The sequence below is a fragment of the Maniola hyperantus genome, chromosome Z (assembly GCF_902806685.2).
Source record: "Maniola hyperantus chromosome Z, iAphHyp1.2, whole genome shotgun sequence".
Taxonomy (NCBI): domain Eukaryota; kingdom Metazoa; phylum Arthropoda; class Insecta; order Lepidoptera; family Nymphalidae; genus Maniola; species Maniola hyperantus.
Window position 1 is genome coordinate 5,716,667 of NC_048564.1, and position 18,407 is coordinate 5,735,073.

General features: G+C 37.2%; 2 protein-coding genes across 3 annotated transcripts; one reads left to right on the plus strand and one right to left on the minus strand.

The window, feature by feature from the left end:
- Positions 1 to 751: 751 nt before the first annotated feature.
- Positions 752 to 3,219, minus strand: LOC117995452 (protein SERAC1-like). Its single transcript, XM_034983463.2, has one exon. The coding sequence runs from the start codon at positions 3,020 to 3,022 to the stop codon at positions 842 to 844; it is 2,181 nt and encodes a 726-aa protein (XP_034839354.1). The 5' UTR covers positions 3,023 to 3,219; the 3' UTR covers positions 752 to 841.
- Positions 3,220 to 3,795: 576 nt separating this feature from the next.
- LOC117995693 (DET1 homolog) lies at positions 3,796 to 18,187 on the plus strand. Of its 2 annotated transcripts, none has more exons than XM_069509046.1 (7): positions 3,796 to 4,321; positions 5,751 to 5,876; positions 6,748 to 6,956; positions 7,038 to 7,940; positions 16,203 to 16,311; positions 16,564 to 16,790; positions 17,247 to 18,185. In XM_069509046.1, exons 1-7 carry the CDS (start codon positions 4,007 to 4,009, stop codon positions 18,079 to 18,081), a joined length of 2,724 nt encoding a protein of 907 aa, XP_069365147.1. In that variant the 5' UTR covers positions 3,796 to 4,006; the 3' UTR covers positions 18,082 to 18,185. The 2 variants fall into 2 exon arrangements, with proteins under 2 accessions (XP_069365147.1, XP_069365148.1); XM_069509047.1 differs by lacking the exon at positions 3,796 to 4,321 and adding an exon at positions 6,381 to 6,402 and having other exon boundaries at positions 5,812 to 5,876; positions 17,247 to 18,187.
- The last annotated feature ends 220 nt before the right edge of the window (positions 18,188 to 18,407 follow it).

The window sequence follows — 18,407 nt, forward strand, 5'->3', positions numbered from 1 at the left end:
ACTGACCACCTTCGTTTGCGCGGTACCAAAGGACGTGGCGCGCGACAACCACCCAGTGGCCCATATGCGCGAAGCCTTACTGTCAGCCGTTCCTCACGTCATGATCTCATGAGTGACACATGGTGTTTCGCTAATGGCGTTGAGGAGACATACCTATACAAATTTCAAACCCCTATTTCACCCCCTTAGGGGATGAATTTTCAAAAATCCTTTCTTAGCAAATGCCTACGTCATAATAGCTATCTGCATGCCAAATTTCAGTTCGATCCATCCAGTAGTTTGAGCTGTGCGTTGATAGATCAGTCAGTCAGTCACCTTTTTCTTTTATATATTTAGATTAATATTCTCGTAAAATTTTGAAGAACCTAATCTCTAATAAACCTGAATCATCCAGTCACAGTTTTATTGTAAGTCATGGACGTATTACCAGCTCACTACAGAGCACGAGTCTCAGAGTGAGAAGACTTTTGGTCTACCACGCTGGCCAAGTGCGGAGTAGCAGACTTCACACACCTTTGAGAACATTATGGAGAACTCTCAGGTATGCAGGTTTCCTCACGATGTTTCACTTCGCCGTTAAAGCAAGTGATACTTAATTACTTAAAACCTTAAAACGCACATAACTGTAAAGTTAGAGGTGCGTGCGCGGAATCGAACCCCCGACCTCCGATTAGGAGGCGGACGTCCTAACCACTAAGCTATCAAAGCATAGTAAATATAAGTAGTTATAAATAATGAATTCTTATTATATTATGATTATAATAGAATAATATTTAATATCTTCAAACAAAGAGATTACAAAGTAGACTGTACATACATAATTAGTTAAACTAACTGCTTTTCACTCATATAAGGAACTTTTCAGTTGTTTTAATAATTTAATAAAATATTGCCAAATTCTAGTGACTATCCTATATACATAAGATTGAGAGTAAGTCATTTCAACTTCACATACAGTTGCTCTCTGCAAACTATCTAATACTGTTGTGTAGAGAATAGACTGTCTTGTGGCCGGTTTGCATATTGACAAGTGATCAAGTGGGAGTTGATAAAACACTCCACGACCCAGGTCTGCAGAATAAGGTTCCACAAAATGCACAGGAACTTTGAATGCAGTTATTAAAGTAGGTAAAGTTTCTGCAAAGCTAATAGTTTCCCAGTTGAATGTGTCAGCATAATTTAGAAATAAATTATGTAGTTTAAGCAATTCTGGAGAATTCTCTTGTAGTTGTTTGACATCTTTTGAAGGCCACAGAACAGAGGCGGCAGCACGGGGCATCGTTGCTAATGAGCTACCCCTATGTGGTGTACTGTAAAATAACACAGCCTTTGTTTTTTGACACAATCTTTTAAGAGCTTCATCACTTTGTTGGGCAGAATTAACCAACAGCTGTTTCACAATGAGACCACCCATCGAGTGAGCCAGCCAAACCACATTCTTTGTTCCAACTTGAGCAGCTATCAGTGCAGAAGCCAGTTCTTCAGCACGGGCAACTATGTCTGCATTCTGTAACGGGCATCCTTCTAACCAATCGGAAAGCTTACTCCAATAATTGAAACCCAGTATCCTTATGTTACTGCAATCTTTAGGCAGCCAGTCTTTAGGCCAGCAATGTGTATGATTACATTTGTCTTCATCCTCTTGTAATAATGCTAACCTCTTAGTCTTAGCCATGAGCATAGCATCAGCTGCATCCCTCTTGGCCTCAATCGGAATGTCATTCAAAACAACTTCAAAACTTGACAAAAGAGATTCATCTTGTAGTTCTTTCAATTCCTCTAGAACCATTTCAAGTTCAGGATCTAAATACCTATTTTTGTTCTCAAATATGTTTGCTTCACATGACTCACAATCTATATCCGATATGGTGACTTCCATGATTCCAACTGGTTCTGCACACTTTTTGTCTCTCTGGCGCCACGTGACAAACACACCACCTCTCAGCCCATGAACAAGAAGCGTGTCACAAGTGTGGATTGTTCTTGTTCTATATAATGGATATAACAGAAATAGGCCTGGTCTATAACAGAAGTCCCCGGAGAGATTGGCTAAGCAGACCGCAGCAGAACTGGCTAAACGAACATCCTTTGATTTTAGTAGCCGAGCAAGTTCTCCAATAAGTCCACTTTGATAAAACTCATTCACTAGCTCAGTGTACAAACTAAAGACTGTTAATACTTTTAATACTGCAAAATCAATTTCTGGATCATTTTTATGCCGCAACATCAACTCTGCCAATTTTGGCAATATCCCCATTTGAATCAACGTTTGTATAGATTTGTCTTTTTCATATAAGTAGTGGTTAAATAAAAAAATATGGTGATGAAGAGCATCAAGACATAGAATGCAAAGTTCTTTCTCAGTAAGATTGTCTGGTTTCGGAGGAGAGCTGTCCAATTCTCCTATTTGTTCTTGCAAATTAACAAAATATTTAGACAAGAAATGTTGAATGCAACTATGGGGATTTATAATTTGTACATTGCTGATCATATCCTTAAATTGATATGATAAAAGCTGGGATGTTAAAGCCGCTCTTCTGACATGTATGGGAGGAGGTAGGAAATAACGTAAATCAACACCTTGTGTATGAGCCAGAAGGACTGCTGTGTTCTTATCTAGGGCTTGAGCGATTCTCTGGCAGTCCCAAATCTTATTATCTTTAAAAGCTGCTAACTGCTCTATAGCTAAATTTCGTTGCTCCTTACTTCCATGACGACAGACCCACAACAACTTCCAAGCCAGAGAATGTTTTAAACTTTTCCAAATTCGGCTGAGGCCCACAGAGTTCGACGTTTCTCTGCTGTGTTCCACCTTCATTGTTGCGTTGTAAGAAGGATCGTCTATGTAGATGTACTCAGCGGTGAATTTTTTTTCAACGTCTAAGACGTTGGTGTTCACGATATTCTTTATATTTTTCTTTATTTCGCGAAAATGATATGTTATGATCAAAACACTGCCACCACATACTGAAATTATTTTCAATATTTTAAGTACTGGTTTCAAACGGTCTTGTAGACTCATTCTATATAACTTCCAGTTTCCAACAAGGTATGTGATTCAGATTTGTGGTTTAGATTTTCCATCACTGTGTGTGCAATATAATAATATTATGTTGCAGAAAAGAAATACACTGTAGTAATTATAAACTCTTTGAAAAGAAAAATATATTTTTGTAATTTGTTATATTTTGGTAAATAGCACGTAAATAGCCATAGATAATACACTATACCTGCTGCTGCGTAGACGGAGTAAAAAATCTAGACAAAGGAACGTTTGCTTTCTCATTCACACTAAAAAGAGAGTAAATAGTATATAAATTTACTAATGTAAAACAGAGACGCAGATAACCTATTTTTTGTCCCTTATCATGTAACCGATTTTTTTCAAGGAATACAACTTTAGTTGCAAAACAAACTTTGAGAATTCGTGGCATCATTGTATTTCTCATTAGTTATTTACTTTTTTTCAAATAAAAAATGTTTAACAAATGTTGTTGATCGGTTAATACAAATACTACTAAACAATGGTAATTGTCGTGTTATTCATCGTTACGTCGGGCTATCGCTAGCTATCTCAGGCGCGGTTACACAGTACTTTAGTCTAGCTTTTTTATTCAGCCTACGTGCTGCTGTAAATAGCCAAAGAGTATAATAGGAATAAATAACAAAGAATATGTTTAATCACTAATTTACCATTGCCATCTATGTCTGGCGCTGTGAAGTGCAAACTTTTCCAAAGATGAAGCTAGTTGATATCTACAATACAAATACAAACCATTAGTCTGTGGAAAAATACATATTTACTCTATGGAAAAATATTTAAATTTAATTTGTTGTTCATTTCTTAAATTTCTGGTCGGTGGTTAAGTTTTAAAAAACAGAATTTTGCTAATAAGTTATGAATTAGTAGGTAGTTTCAGAAAAATCTGGTATCCGAAGTAGTAGTATAGTTTCTATTTATTAGATACGCTCACCAGGTGATTTTGTGCTTGTGATCTAATGAAAAATGAATACAAGTGGTCCAAGTGCTTATTATGAAGACATTCCACCAGAACATCTTAACGAACGCGACTTCTTTTGCACAGAAAAGATAGTTCCTAGAAAAATAAAGCCCCAAAACCTTGTGTTAAGACTCATGGACCGGGAGACATATGGTTCCAGGAATCCAGGATGTCATCTGCATGTAGTTCGAGAATTCTACCAGAATGTCTTTCCTAATTTGACAATAGTAAATGTGGAAAAACCACCATGTTTTCTAAGAAAGTTTAGCCCGGATGGGAGACATTTTATAGCTTTTTCGGCCGACCAGACTTCACTTGAGGTGAGTACTCTTGGGTAAACAACATTTTCCCTATATCTTGTAAAAACCACTAAACGTATAATAGTACATTACTGCACGAGACCGGGAAGTAAGCGTTTTCTGGTCGAGTGCGAGTTAGACGGCCGAGCCTTGGCGAGGACGTCTATAACACGAGGCCAGAAAGGCACTCCCGGTCGCGGCATGTATTAGTGCTTTTCTAAAAAATTAAACAAGTAAATTATTTAAAAAGTATAAATTATATTTTGCTAATTCAGCCTCCGCTCTCAAATTAGGAGTTGTGCCATGAAATTCCGTTCTATCCTCACTTGAACTCATTTTATCTAGTACTTAAGTATAGTAATCAGGGAGGGCTGCCCCGTGAACCCACACAGCCCCCGCGCTAACCCGGTGCGGGCGAGCGCGGGTGTTCGGGGCGTCCCCCGCCTCATACCCTGATTGAATTCTCAACCTGACGCGGCTATAACTTGTTTCTTACAGCTCTCGCATCGCTCTAAGGCCTCGTTTGCGGAGACGCGGGGCGTCGCTCGTCGCGTGTGGCGTGGCGTCTCGCGGCGCGTCGTACGTTTTTTTTGTTTACGGTGAGGCGGCGCGTGAAGCGGCACTTAGCATCGCACGCGTAATCACAAACATATGACAATATACGATGTTGTTCATAGAGATGCGAGGCGGGAAGAGTGGCGGTACCCGCCGCTGTGCCCTCGACATTGCACGCGGCGGGCGCGTCTACGTTATGCGATTTCCAAATAAAGACTGACAAAAGGATTCCTCTGCGCGCATCGCTTTATCGAGAATAGCCGCCGCGTGCGCCGCCACGATGAACGCCGCGTGGGACGCGTCGACGCCATCCGCGGGCTCGGCCGCAAAAAACGCTCCATCTCAAACAAACGCGTATAAAATTGCTTCTCCGTAAACGCACTCCTACAACGCCATATTATGTTTGAATTCAGTGCGGGCCGCGCCGCCCATCGCAACGCGCGACGCCCCGCGTCTCCGTAAACGAGGCCTATGAAATCCGATACGGATAATCATACTGTGTGCTTAAAGCGCTATTCGGTAGAGTTCCGAATTCAAATTATTAATTAAACTAAAACAAATGAATATCAATACGAGATATTCAGGAAGAAAGATTAATTATTCCAAATTCAAACTTACTTTCCTGGACAGCTGTAGTAATACCACACCTACTGTCCAGAAATGAAATTCCATACTTACTTTTCTGGACAGTAGTAATACTGTAGTATAGAAGCAGGCGTTACTTTGCGGAAGTCCATGATATACAATGAACCAAAAGCTTAATTTGCTGTAGTAATACTGTCCGGGAACTTTTACTTTTGAACCAATCTACAGGGTATGATATGTGCACTTTTCATATAATTTTTTTAGAAAAGGCTATTTGATAGTAGATAATAGAAATGTATATTTTTTTTAGATTTATGAGTATAGAGGAGCTGCTGCAGCTGGCGACCTCGTTGCTGGGTACCCCTCAGACCTGCTAAATGCTGACGCTGATGCACATCATGGAATACGTACACATATATTTTACAGATTTTTCAAGGTATGAAATATGATATAATATATATTATATACTAGCTGACACGCCCCGGCTTCGCTTGGGTGAAGTTAAAATAGCTGTATAGTGTGTCTACAATTTTTTTCATATTATTTTAAAACAAAATAACTTTGTAAATTAAATCAAAATGGCACATTCAAAACAATAAACCTTTCTTATATTTGCCATTTTAAGGTATGTAAAGAAAAGCAGCGATGTACAATAATATATAATCTTATCTATAATATAAAAATGAATCACTAAATGTGTTGGTCATCGCAAATCTCGAGAACCACTGAACCGATTTCGCTAATTCTTTTTTTATAAGCAGATCTTATAAAAAGGTAATTAAAAATCAGAATGATGATGAATTAAAATTAAAAAATAAAATCTTTTAACAGTAAAAGACTGAAGAAAGTTTACTGTAGAATGCCCCAGTTTATTTTGTAATCATGATTTTGTGAGCTACAACTTTTTCATTTATGAATACTTTATCTGTCTTATTCCTAGGTCTATTTCTGGATATACATAGGTTTGTTATAATTTTAAAATCACTACCCCACAATAAATGCAAAAGTGTGTTTGTTTGTTGGTTTATTGGTTTGTCCTTCAATCACGTCGCAACGGAGCAACGAATCGACGTGATTTTTTGCATGGGTATAGTTTAAGACCTGGAGCGTGACAAGTTACTTTTTACCCGGGAAAATCAAAGAGTTCCCACAGGATTTGTAAAACCCAACTCCACGCGTACGATGTCGCAGGCATCAGTTACTAAATTAATAATTTAGGTTAGCAACAATAATTTATCTAGATTTTTCAATGTACTATATCTATATTTAATTGAAGAATGTTAATTCTTCAATCTTATCTGTTTCAGCCAAAATTTACAGTCAAGGTGTGCCAACAAAGACTATCGAACTCAGACGAGCTTCCATTTATGGAGCAGCAATTAAACAGAGAATGTAGCCTCTTCACTGAAGATGGGCGCTTTGTGATTGTGGGCTCTGCAGCGCACATACCGGATGACTATAGACCCCATTTTTATCAAATACATAGTAATAATGAAGCAGTGACACCAACTATGAGGTAAATATGAGCCTTAGTTTTTATATATGAGAAATGTTAATTGGCTATTATTAACAAGAAAAACATATTCTCTCCATACAGGTCTGCCCTTGAAAATTATTCTCTCCATTTAGTGGATCTGCACCAAGGCAAATTATGTGATACTAAACATTTTAGGGGTGATAAAATCTACCTTTCTCATAACCAAGGCATTTATCTTTACAAAGAAGTGCTCGCTGTTCTATCAGTACAACATCAAACGATACATTTGTTTCAAATTGTAGAAGGAATGTTGATAGAAATCAGGAAAATTGGTAGATTTTGCTACGATGATGATCCATTCATTGTCAGTCCTTTTATTGCTCCTTTGGTGAAAGAGCGACCTTATTGTGAAAGAACCATAAATAGCTTAAAACACAGACTGCTAGTGTTTCTATTCAAAAGGGCAAAGTCAATAAGCGATGAATCGAATGATCCTTTAGAATTGAGAAAGTTTTACAAACATTTTGATATGTTCAAAACTTTGAGGATGTGGAAAATGCAGTTGTTAGATGAAGATCATTTGTTCATAAAGTATGCTAGCGAGGAAGTAGTGACGTTAAGGGTGGCAGAACCGAATAGCCAATCTTCATTTTTTGCAATTTACAACATCAGTGAGAGCAAAATTCTAGATGTTTATGAAAATACTTCTGAAGAGCTGTTGCAACTGTTTGAAAATTACTGCGACTGTTTTAGAAATGCCAGATTATGTGCAGATTCCCAGTTTACGTGTTCTCCTTCAAACAATCTGTATGCAAGGCTGGCCCAACAGCGGTTCAAGCAGACGATAGTGCGGGCCATATTCGGCGGCCGCACAGAGGCCACGAAGAGGATACTGGCGCAATTGCCAATAAGCGCGCAGTCCTATAGTGGCTCACCCTACCTAGACTTAGGACTCTTCAGTTACGACGATAAATGGGTCTCCGTTATGGAAAGACCTAAAGCATATGGAGAGTATCCCATACGGTATGTAATATTGGGACCCTTGAGACTTGTTAATTCCTTATTAACTACAGTAGCCGGCAAGAAATATTGTAGGTACATCAACTTTTACCTTGAGATTTCAGCTTTGTAGAGTGTTGTCTCCGTCACTCTTTCCTATGTGAAGTTTGGTCGGTCTCAACGACAGAGACGACATTCTACAAAACCACTATTTGTAATATATTACAATATTATTTACAATATTTCCTGCAGGATACTGTCATCCATTTTTCCATACTAATATTATGAATACAAAAGTGTGTCTGTCTGGCTGCTAGCTTTTCACGGCCCATCCGTTCAATTTGATGAAAGGTACAGAGATTGCATAGCTTGAAACCCAGGGACAGATATAGTCCAGCAGCCACCGCCTGTTTTCGTTGCGATTAATACGTGAGTAGGTTCAGTTCAACAAGATGCTCAAGATTTTTTCTGTGAAAATTCTCGATAGAGATTCTCTATTTTAGTGTGCAGGTATAGTTCGGCCGGCCGGCTAAAAACTAAAAGCCATAAAAGTTAACTAATTAGATAAACTATTCCAAAAGATCATAAGTCACTACTTGCACATTCAAAACATTAATGTAACTGTTTGCGTTAAGGTTCAATGTCAAATAACGTCATTAATAATTACAATAGAGTAACAAAATTTTTACAACAGGGTTGCAACAAGCCGAACTTAGAATTCCGGAAATCCCGATCAGTCCTCATTTAGAACTGACAAAATAACCACGCACCTATTTAAACTTAAATTATAAATAACTAGATGATGCCCACGAATTCGTCCGCGTGGATTTTTTTGAAAATCCCGCAGGAACTCTTTAATTTTCCGGGATAAAAAGTAGCCTATGTCCTTCCCCGGGATGCAAGCTATCTCTGTACCAAATTTCGTCAAAATCGGTTGAACGGTTGAGCCGTGAAAAGCTAGCAGACAGACAGACAGATAGACGGACAGACAGACATAAAGACACACTTTCGCATTTATAATATTAAGTACCTATGGATTATATTTCGCCCGCGGGAAGAAGCAAATGCAAACAGTTTTAATTGTGTTCGGATTCATTTAAATCCTCAGTCTAAACTGATAGTAAAAAATGTGTACAGTGAATTTTTTAGAGAAATAGGACCCAGTGCATTAAAAAAAGACTGCTGGAATTGTAGAAAAAATTCCGAATAGTATTTGGAGTGTTTGTTTTAGACATGTCGAGAGCATTGAAGCCACTTTTATTGCCCGAGACCAACAACAGTTCAGGTACATATTTTATTTGACAACCCTATGCAGGCGTAGAATCTCTTTGTTTGCGGGAAATAATGATAATTTTTTAGCTTTAAACAAGTAGTTCTTAGGTTGAATTTTACTCGCACGCATTAGGACTTATGACTGTTCAAAAGACAAAACTATTGTTAAAAAGTTTTATTGCTTCTAGCTCTTATCCGGCCGGCTTAGCTATATAAAACATGTGGTTTTAGTGGAGTGTCGAAATTGACTGAATAACAGTAGGTAAGTATTTTTTTTGAGTACTGAGACAATTGGATTTTTAACTCAGGAAAACAATTATTGTCCTACAAAATGGAGCGTCCTCCACTGTGAATAAGTCCAAATAACGAGGTCACTGATTTTTTGTATGGAGCTTAGTAAATATTTGAACAATTAAATGGCCACATAGTCCTACAAATTTAGTGGTACATTTTCACAATCCTACGCTTAGAAGTTGTCCATTTCACTGTAGCAATTTTATCAATAATAACATCTGGACAATTGTTTTTAAGAGTTTATTATCCAGTTATCTCAATATTCAAATAGAAACTTACTGTTATTCAGACAATTTCGACACCCCACTGAATCGACATGTTTTATACCTGCGCATTACAATAGGCACCTCGATTGAGAATTTTCACAGAGGTAAACTTGGACGTCTCGTCGAACGGAACCTACTTACGAAGATTCAGCCTGTTTTATTATTTATTAATCAATGAACAAAAGCTTAATTTGCTGTAATGCGCTGAAACAGGTCGAATCTGTATGGTGCAACATGCAGCATGCGAAATGCACCGCCCGCCCTCCCACTGCTAAACATGCAGGAAGAAGCAGCCACCAGGCAAGCAATACGCACCACCACCACGCAGCACCACACAAATCCCAAACACACTCGATACTTTGTTTCAGCGGATTACAGCAAATTAAGCTTTTGGTTCATTGTATATCATGGACTTCCGCAAAATAACGCCTGCTTCTATACAACATTTATTAATCACTAAAAATCAGGCGACGGCTGCTGGAGCACTACTTTTATAGCGGAAAATCAAAGAGTTCCCACTGGATTTTTAAAAGCCCATCACATCTGCTTAATCGATTTTGACGAAACTTGGTACAGAGATATAGCTTGCGACGACGAAACACGTTTTATCCTGAAAACCGAAGAGTCCTTTTTCATAATATGCATTTACATACCTATGACTGATATTGATATAAATGACAAGATATGGTCAAGCTAACAAAATTTTTCACGGTTTAGAAACCAAATGAATCAGCGCCACCTCTTAGAGATTAATGAACGACCCGTTTGAAATCCAGACGTAACTGAGGTTGCATTATTGCATAAGCACCAATGAGTTTGTTGCCATTTTGTTTGTTCAATAATCCTGTCGATAAGAAGTAATATAATATAAGTCAATGATTTTAACAGGTTTTATGCTCGAGATTCTGGATTACTGAAGTTCAAAATTTATGCAGGAGTATTGGGCCAGTTCGTGCCGGCGAGCGCGCGACGCCTGGTCGCCTTCACATTCCATCCAACTGACCCCTTCGCGATAAGCGTGCAAAGGACAAACTCTGAATATATTGTTAACTTCCACATAAGAAATGCGGTCTTCAGTCAACAATAATTTGCTATTTTATACAGTGTATATTGGTACTTATTCTGAGCACAATATTGAGTATTTTCCTATACTTTTGAATTTGATAAATATTATTACTTTATTATAAACTAGGATAAAGATAATGACATAGGTACGCTGAAAAAAATATTAAAATCCAACAAAGATTTACAAAGTTACAGGCATTTTAATTTTGGAGTGGGAGGGTCTTCTACCCCTTTCTCGCAAAACGAAAATTCGTATGAAACAGCACGAAGCTACTATGGTATTAGTAAGGTGTGACGTCAAAATTCTATAGCGCTATCTCTGTCTAATCAGAAATATTTGAATGCTTATAACTTTTTTGTTATTTGATCGATTTAATTAGTTTTTTCAGTTTACGTCATTATTTTTATCCTAGTTTACAATAAAGTAATAAAAAAATTGGAGTCAAATACGCAATTAAATTTTAAAGCATTCGCATCCTCTTCTTACTAATTTATATGAAAAGGACGGACATAGTTTGACAGTTTTAAGTTTAATTTAGAGCCGTTAAACCTCGCGACTTTAGGTGCCAGTCGCGAACGTGTCGCTTTAATTTGTACCATGCACTAAAATTTAGAGTCTTTAAATATAAATTCAAGTTCCGTCCTTTTTTAGCATTATTAAAAAGAAAAGGATGCAGATACTCTAAATTTAGTTTAGCAAAAAACAACAGAATCAGCGCCATTGGGGCCGATTCTCTTGTACACAATCTCTAAACTAAACTAAATTAACGGGTCTAAATCTGGTGCAATCCTTTTCCGCAAGCAACATGAAAGGGATAGCAATAGATTTAGACGTGCTATTTTAGTTTAGTTTAGAGTTTGTGTGCAACGGAATAAGCCACATTCTTCGTCGTCTTTCTCTATACTAAATTTAGAGTATCTGCATCCTTTTCTTTTTAACAATGCTAAAAAGGGACAGAACATGAACTTTACATTTAAAGACTCTAAATTTTAGTGCACGCTACAAATTTAAACAGTAGGCTCGCAACTGTGCGCTAAAATCACGGGTTTTACCATCTAAAAATTAAATTAAAAACTGTCAAACTGCGTCTGTCCTTTTCATATTACATTAGTAAGAAGAGGATGCGAATACTCTAAAATTAGGTTGTGCTCAGAATCAGTACCATTGTACATATAAAGGAGATGGTCCAAAATTGCCCCAGAGTCGTATAGTTATAAATACGAAGAGATCTAACTATATAAATGTAATAAAATTACTTTACAAATAGTATTTTGAAAGACATAAATAGAAACCTAGAAACTAGCGGGGTTTAAAAATCATTCTAAGAAGAAGTATTTCCATTTTCTGTTATTGTTTAGGTACTGCCATTTTATTTACAGCTACTATATAGTAATAACTCCACTATCTAGGATCAAAAATATTATTTATTATTAAGAGGAGGTTTACAAATTTACGCTCGGCCATACAAACGAAGCCATGCGTGGCTATTTATAGTAATTTAGAGTTTAATGTTTATAATTTTTTATGCTTGATAAAATAAATGGATTGTTACCAAAACTATACAAATAGATTTGTTAAAGAACAGTTGATTTTGATATAAATTTTTGGTTGAATTTATGTTTTATTCAATACAAAAAGTTGTCTTAAGCTAGCCATATGATTCGTGAAAATTGGCAACAGTTCTTTTTTTACCCAGTAATGTGATTAAAAATCCATATTCTAGTACATTATAAGTCAATAAGACTATATTTCTGATATTCAGGTTTTTTTTTTCAGTAAATTAGATGATTTTCAAGGACAGATTTTGGGCTTCAAAGTTGAGTCTGTTATTTATCTAATTAAAACTAGGTGCGGGAGATTGGACACTACAAAATAAATAAATAGTAAATATGATACATTAAAGGTCAATACGAAAGATTGATTTATTTTAAACATATATTCTATTACAAGAAAGTTCGTCCTATGATGGTAAATTTGGAGCTTGAAATCTTAGAATTTCATAGTTTAAGTGATAGAGGGCCCTTAACTAGCTGCCCCGGCGAACTTTCTTTCGGTATTCTTTTTCAGGATTTTTTTAAAATATTTCTCTCTGTAAGAACCATCATCGTAGTTCAAATCGGTTCAGCTGTTCTCGAGATTTGCGATCAGCAACACATTTAGCGATTCATTTTTATATATAGAGAAGAAGATTTACACAGGAAAACCAATCCAAAGGTAAAAGTTTCATCGTGATGCATAAACTTTTTTTTCTGTGGCAAACAAAGTGTTGGGGAGTGGCCATCTCCTTTTAATAAGTACCTAATCATATAAGTTGTAACTAGGTAGGTACAATAAAATTTATTATTTTGGATATATTTGAGTTTTAAACCTGTATGATAATCCTAATCCATACTAATATTATAAATGCGAAAGTGTGTCTGGCTGTCTGTCTGCTAGCTTTTCACGGCCAAACCGTTCAACCGATTGTGATGAAATTTGGTACTGAGTTAGCTTTTATCCCGGGGAAGGACATAGGCTACTTTTTATCCCGGAAAATTAAAGAGTTCCCATGGGATTTTCAAAAAACTAAATCCGCGCGGACGAAGTCGCGGGCATCATCTAGTAATATTATAAATGTGAAAGTGTGGATGTTTGTAACTCAATCACACAAAAACGGCTGAACCGATTTAGATGAAATTTGGAACGGAGATAGATTATACCCTGGATTAACACATAGGCTACTTTTTATCCCGGAAAATCAAAGACTTTCCGCGAGATTTTGAAAAATGTAAATCCACGCGAAGACGCGGGCATCAGCTAGTTTCACATAATTTAATGTCGTTGTTTGTTAAGTAGGTATTTAACAGATTTTTGGCGCAATTTTCAAAATTATTTATATACACCAACACAAGATAGATAAGAACAGGCGGAATGGAATCTTTTTGGTGTGCGTAATCCCAGCAAAATAATCTTGAATTTCAGGATTTGAGTTGGATAGATTTTTAGTGCGTAACGTCGTGTAATTGTGCGTGAAAGTTTTAAATTTGTGCGTCCAACCAATAAGTAGATATTCGAAAAAAACGCGTTTTGGTCGAGTATTTTATGAGTTGGCTAATTAAAATTTCTACCAATAATTATTGATGCAATTGCAGATGGATAAATGAGCTGACGCACTAATTATTGGTAGAAATTTTAATTAGCCAACTCATAAAATACTCGACCAATTAAATGTCGAAAAATATCGTAGTCCTGTCGTAGTAATTTTCTTCATAATTCAATAAATACTTAAAATATTCCAATGAAACTTGATAAGATACTGTGGGCCGTTATAAGGGACAAATCAACGGTATAAGTTTATCTTTAGAGGTCATATTTAAAGTACTAGGACCTAATAACGTTATTTTATTTTTTAATTATAAAAACTGAACGGTAATTTTTTTTTAAATTCTGTTTTTACAAACATTAGGTACGCACAAATTCATAGCAATATGTGTAAAAAAAATCACGTCTATACGTTTAACCGTTTAAGAGATATAAGAAATGGTTAAACGTCATCCCAGCAAAAAACTGAATATCTTCGAAGTGTTATGACGCACAAATTTAATTTTAGCACGCACATTTACTTCTTAAAACGCACTAATTCATGGACCTATTTTTTTTCTCGTACGTCCATTGGGAAAAAAATGTGTAGCTGGGATGACGTATTCCTGGCAAAACGCGTTTTTTTCGAATATCTACTTATTGGTTGGACGCACAAATTTAAAACTTTCACGCACAATTACACGACGTTACGCACTAAAAATCTATCCAACTCAAATCCAGAAATTCGACATTATTTTGCTGGGATTACGCACACATCTTTTTGATAACAACTTATTCTCTATAGTCATATAAGTCCCGCAAATTGCTATTGCGCTGGAACCATGTCTCATTATCATCGAAATGACGTCAGCCGAAATAAAAATATACCATCAGCTCGAAACTTCAGTCTAGTGCTGACGTCACTAAATGGCGGCCACGCGCATTAGCAATTTGCGGAATTTATACTACCTAGTGACATAAATAAATAACCTCAAACACCAGACTCAAAAGACTAGAACCCAAAGCCATGCGGTGCCAGGTTGTCCTTGGCACTTGAATGACATTGACAGGGGGGCGCTGTTGGAGAAGTCAATCAATATTCAAACAAGAACAAAGAGGACACTTGATGGCAACGTTAGTTCGGATCATTCTTTGTTGTTATCTATTATTTTATTAATATTAATTTATCATGAATTGCATGAACAGTTAATTTATGAAATAACATTTTAATACAAACTTTACTTCTGAATAAAATTTAAAATTTGTTGGACGCAATATTTTTTACTAAAAATGGAGCAGTTGGAAAAAACGTTGCTTTCGAATTCTCTTGCGGCGGCGTCGTCCGCGTCCGTAAATTTTTTCTTGCAGGTAAAATATATTTTTTTGTTTGTATTTTATTTTCCTTGTACACTGGAGAAAAAAATACAAACTTAGGTAAACGAGGAAAAAAAAAACAAGTCAAGTCCGAGTCGGACTCTATCACGAAAGATTTAGTACCATTGTACAAGATATCGCCGTTTATATTGTGATTTAGTAGATTTTTTTCCTAATCACATTTTTTTTAAAGTATTATAACATAACCCTAATCTACGACATTTACACCCGTATTCACAATCATTACTATAAGGTCTCACAGTGCGCTTGAACGCACACCAATCAGATTATTGTGTCACGTCAATTTTCGATAATCTTATTTGTGGAATCCACACTATGCGTTCGAGCACACTGTGCGACTTCACAGTTATAATGATTGTGAATACGGGTGAGTATTGCGCCCTCAGGAAAAGGTGGGGGGGGGGGGGGGGGGGTGTAGGGTAAAAGGCAAAGGGGTAAACCCCCCTGCAAAGGCAAGCCGTCGGCGATTCATAATAGCACAATAGTTTCCGAGATATCAATTTTTTAAATGAAAGTGCCGTTTGCCTAATCAATCTGTTTGACGGGCGCATGAAGCGCTTGATGCGCCCGTCAAGCAGCTTGATCAAGCAAAACAAAACTTTACGTGCTTGACGTCAAGCCGTTTGACCGCCTCGAGAGACCTTTGCTACCTTATTCACAATTTTCAAGTCCTATAATTTAGGTATCTATCAATCTTAGCGACAATCGACGAATCATAATAATAGCCTATAAATCATATCATAAATATATAAATCATATCACAAATCATAAATATAGGCTATAGCTATACTGAAATTGCCAGCAATCTGCACCCTATCTTCTTATAAATACTTAAGAATAACTAAGTACGCGTAGGTTTAACTTTTTTATTTTTTAGAAACCTATGGTGAAGAAAGGGGAAGAATTAGCTAATTACGTTTGCTACTTCTGCAGGAAAACGTTTAATAATGCAAATGCTCTACAAAACCATAAAAACATGCAACACGACTCGAACAATTCCGGCAATGGAGACTATCAACCAACCATGAATGGATTTGAACAGGTAGGTACTTAAGCACCTACTTACTACCAAATACAGTAGAGATAGAGACAAGGGCAGTGACGATGCAAGTGCGAGCTCGCGCAGGTATTGTTTCACGCGCTCGTGTACTGTGTTCGGATATAGCACTCACACTAATGCAGATGGTGGCTTATCTTTATACCAGAACGACTGATTCACAAGTTACTAAGCAAAACAAATAAATTCTGCCTGTTTATATACCTTAATCCTTTACAGAATAAACGTTTTTTTCAGACATTCGATGTTCTCCGTGATTTCCAATTTATTCCTTTAAAAAAATCCAATGAAGATATTATAAAGTTAGAACGAGATGGGATCACAAAGCGCACCTACGGCGAAGGCACGAGCTATTTGATAGTCAAATACAAGAGCTATGAGACCGCCCGAGGGAAAAAACTACGACTGAATAACATGATCAAGAAAATGCAATTGAAACCTGAAAAAAAGCCGGTGGACTTGGGGTAAATCATTATCATATTATATTATATCATGATCAACCCATCGCTGGCCTAGACTATTGAGCACGGGTCTCCTCTCAGAATGACAAGGGCTTAGGGCAGGCCATAATTTGCCAAGCTGCATGGCCCAGTGCGGATTGGCTGACTTTACACACCTTTGAAAAATGAGAACATTATGGAGAAGTCTCAGGCGTGCAGGTTGGTGAAGGAAAACACCGTGAGAAAACCTGCACGAAATAATGGTTACGAATTATGCTGAACGATGCAGAAATTTTTATGGTTGACCTATTTGTATGGTGGTTTTGTCATAGAACGACTAGTAGTTCAAGGGAAAGTCAAAGGCATACGATCATGCGGAGGTGCGGAGATGTAATAAAGTGTACCTATTCAATTCATTTATTTTTAGTTTTTTTCACATTATGTTATTCCAAAGAGAAAGTAAAATGTATTAATTTTCAGGGGTCCGTTTACTTGCACCTTACCTTCCAACGTGTATTTAGGTCAATGTCGCCAGATATTCTTCAATTGCTGCGAGTATTCCTTACATTATAGAGAAGAACACACGAAGAGACGTAAGGCTGCTTTGCGCTGTCAAGTTTGCGAGAAACGTCTGGACAGGAATCTATATCCGACTAATGCGTTGACACCTCAGACCCAATCGACTAACGTTGTTACATTTACATGCCACGCGTGTGGACTGAGTTTCTTCGATAGCACCCAGTACGATGAGCACAGACGTATCGTGCATGCGAAAATAAAACCTTACCAATGTTCAATTTGTTTCAAGCGCTTCACTCAAGCCGGTGGTTTGCAACAACATATGCGCATGCACAATGGTATTCGACCGTTTATATGCAAGTTTTGCGCGAAAGCTTTCACCCAGAAGGCGGGTCTGGATCAGCATTTGCGGACCCATACGAAAGTCAAACCGTTCAAGTGCATAATTTGTTGCAAATGTTTCTCGCAATCTGTCCACCTCCGTCAACATATGCGGACTCACACGAACATACAGCCATTCGGGTGTCCGATGTGCAAGAAGAGGTTTAAGCAGAGCAGTCACTTAAACTTCCATATGCGATCTCACGTAGGCGAAATGAGCGCTTTGCTAATGGAACAGTACACTCAGACTGTCCATCAACAGACTTCAAGTATGGACTTTCTTAACTTGTCCAATGTGCAACCCGTGCAAGATGGTGACACTCTTTACTACGCGGCGCAACTGACCTCGGGACCCGAGTCAACTACGTCGGCGACTACCCCCTATTTTCCACCTGGTGCCTTCGTTTCCAAATAATTCACCTTCAAAATGTTCAAATATAGGCATAATTATAAATTTCATTACGTTACTACTTAACTGTGCAAAGTAATTGACACAGGAAATTTTGTTTTATCGAATAGAAAAATACTCATTAATTTATGTAAGTAATTAAAGTTATTAAAACTTATTTTTATTTGTATTTAATAACTCTCCTTTGGGCTTCGCCGCAGGCGGGTAAAAAAGAGGATCGCGGGAGTAGCTCGATGAGGAATGTTTAGGGCCGTGTATGACAGTGCTAAAAGGCATGGGTGACCAAGGGCTGAAAATATTAAATGATGATGAATTGTATAATTTTTATTTTG

Coding starts and splice junctions, on each gene's coding strand:
- LOC117995693 (XM_069509046.1), top strand. CDS start 4,007: ATGAATACAAGTGGTCCAAGTGCTTATTATGAAGACATTCCACCAGAA. Junction 4,322..5,750: donor CCGACCAGACTTCACTTGAG/GTGAGTACTCTT, acceptor TATTTTTTTTAG/ATTTATGAGTATAGAGGAGC. Junction 6,957..7,037: donor GCAGTGACACCAACTATGAG/GTAAATATGAGC, acceptor CTCTCCATACAG/GTCTGCCCTTGAAAATTATT.
- LOC117995452 (XM_034983463.2), bottom strand. CDS start 3,022: ATGAGTCTACAAGACCGTTTGAAACCAGTACTTAAAATATTGAAAATA.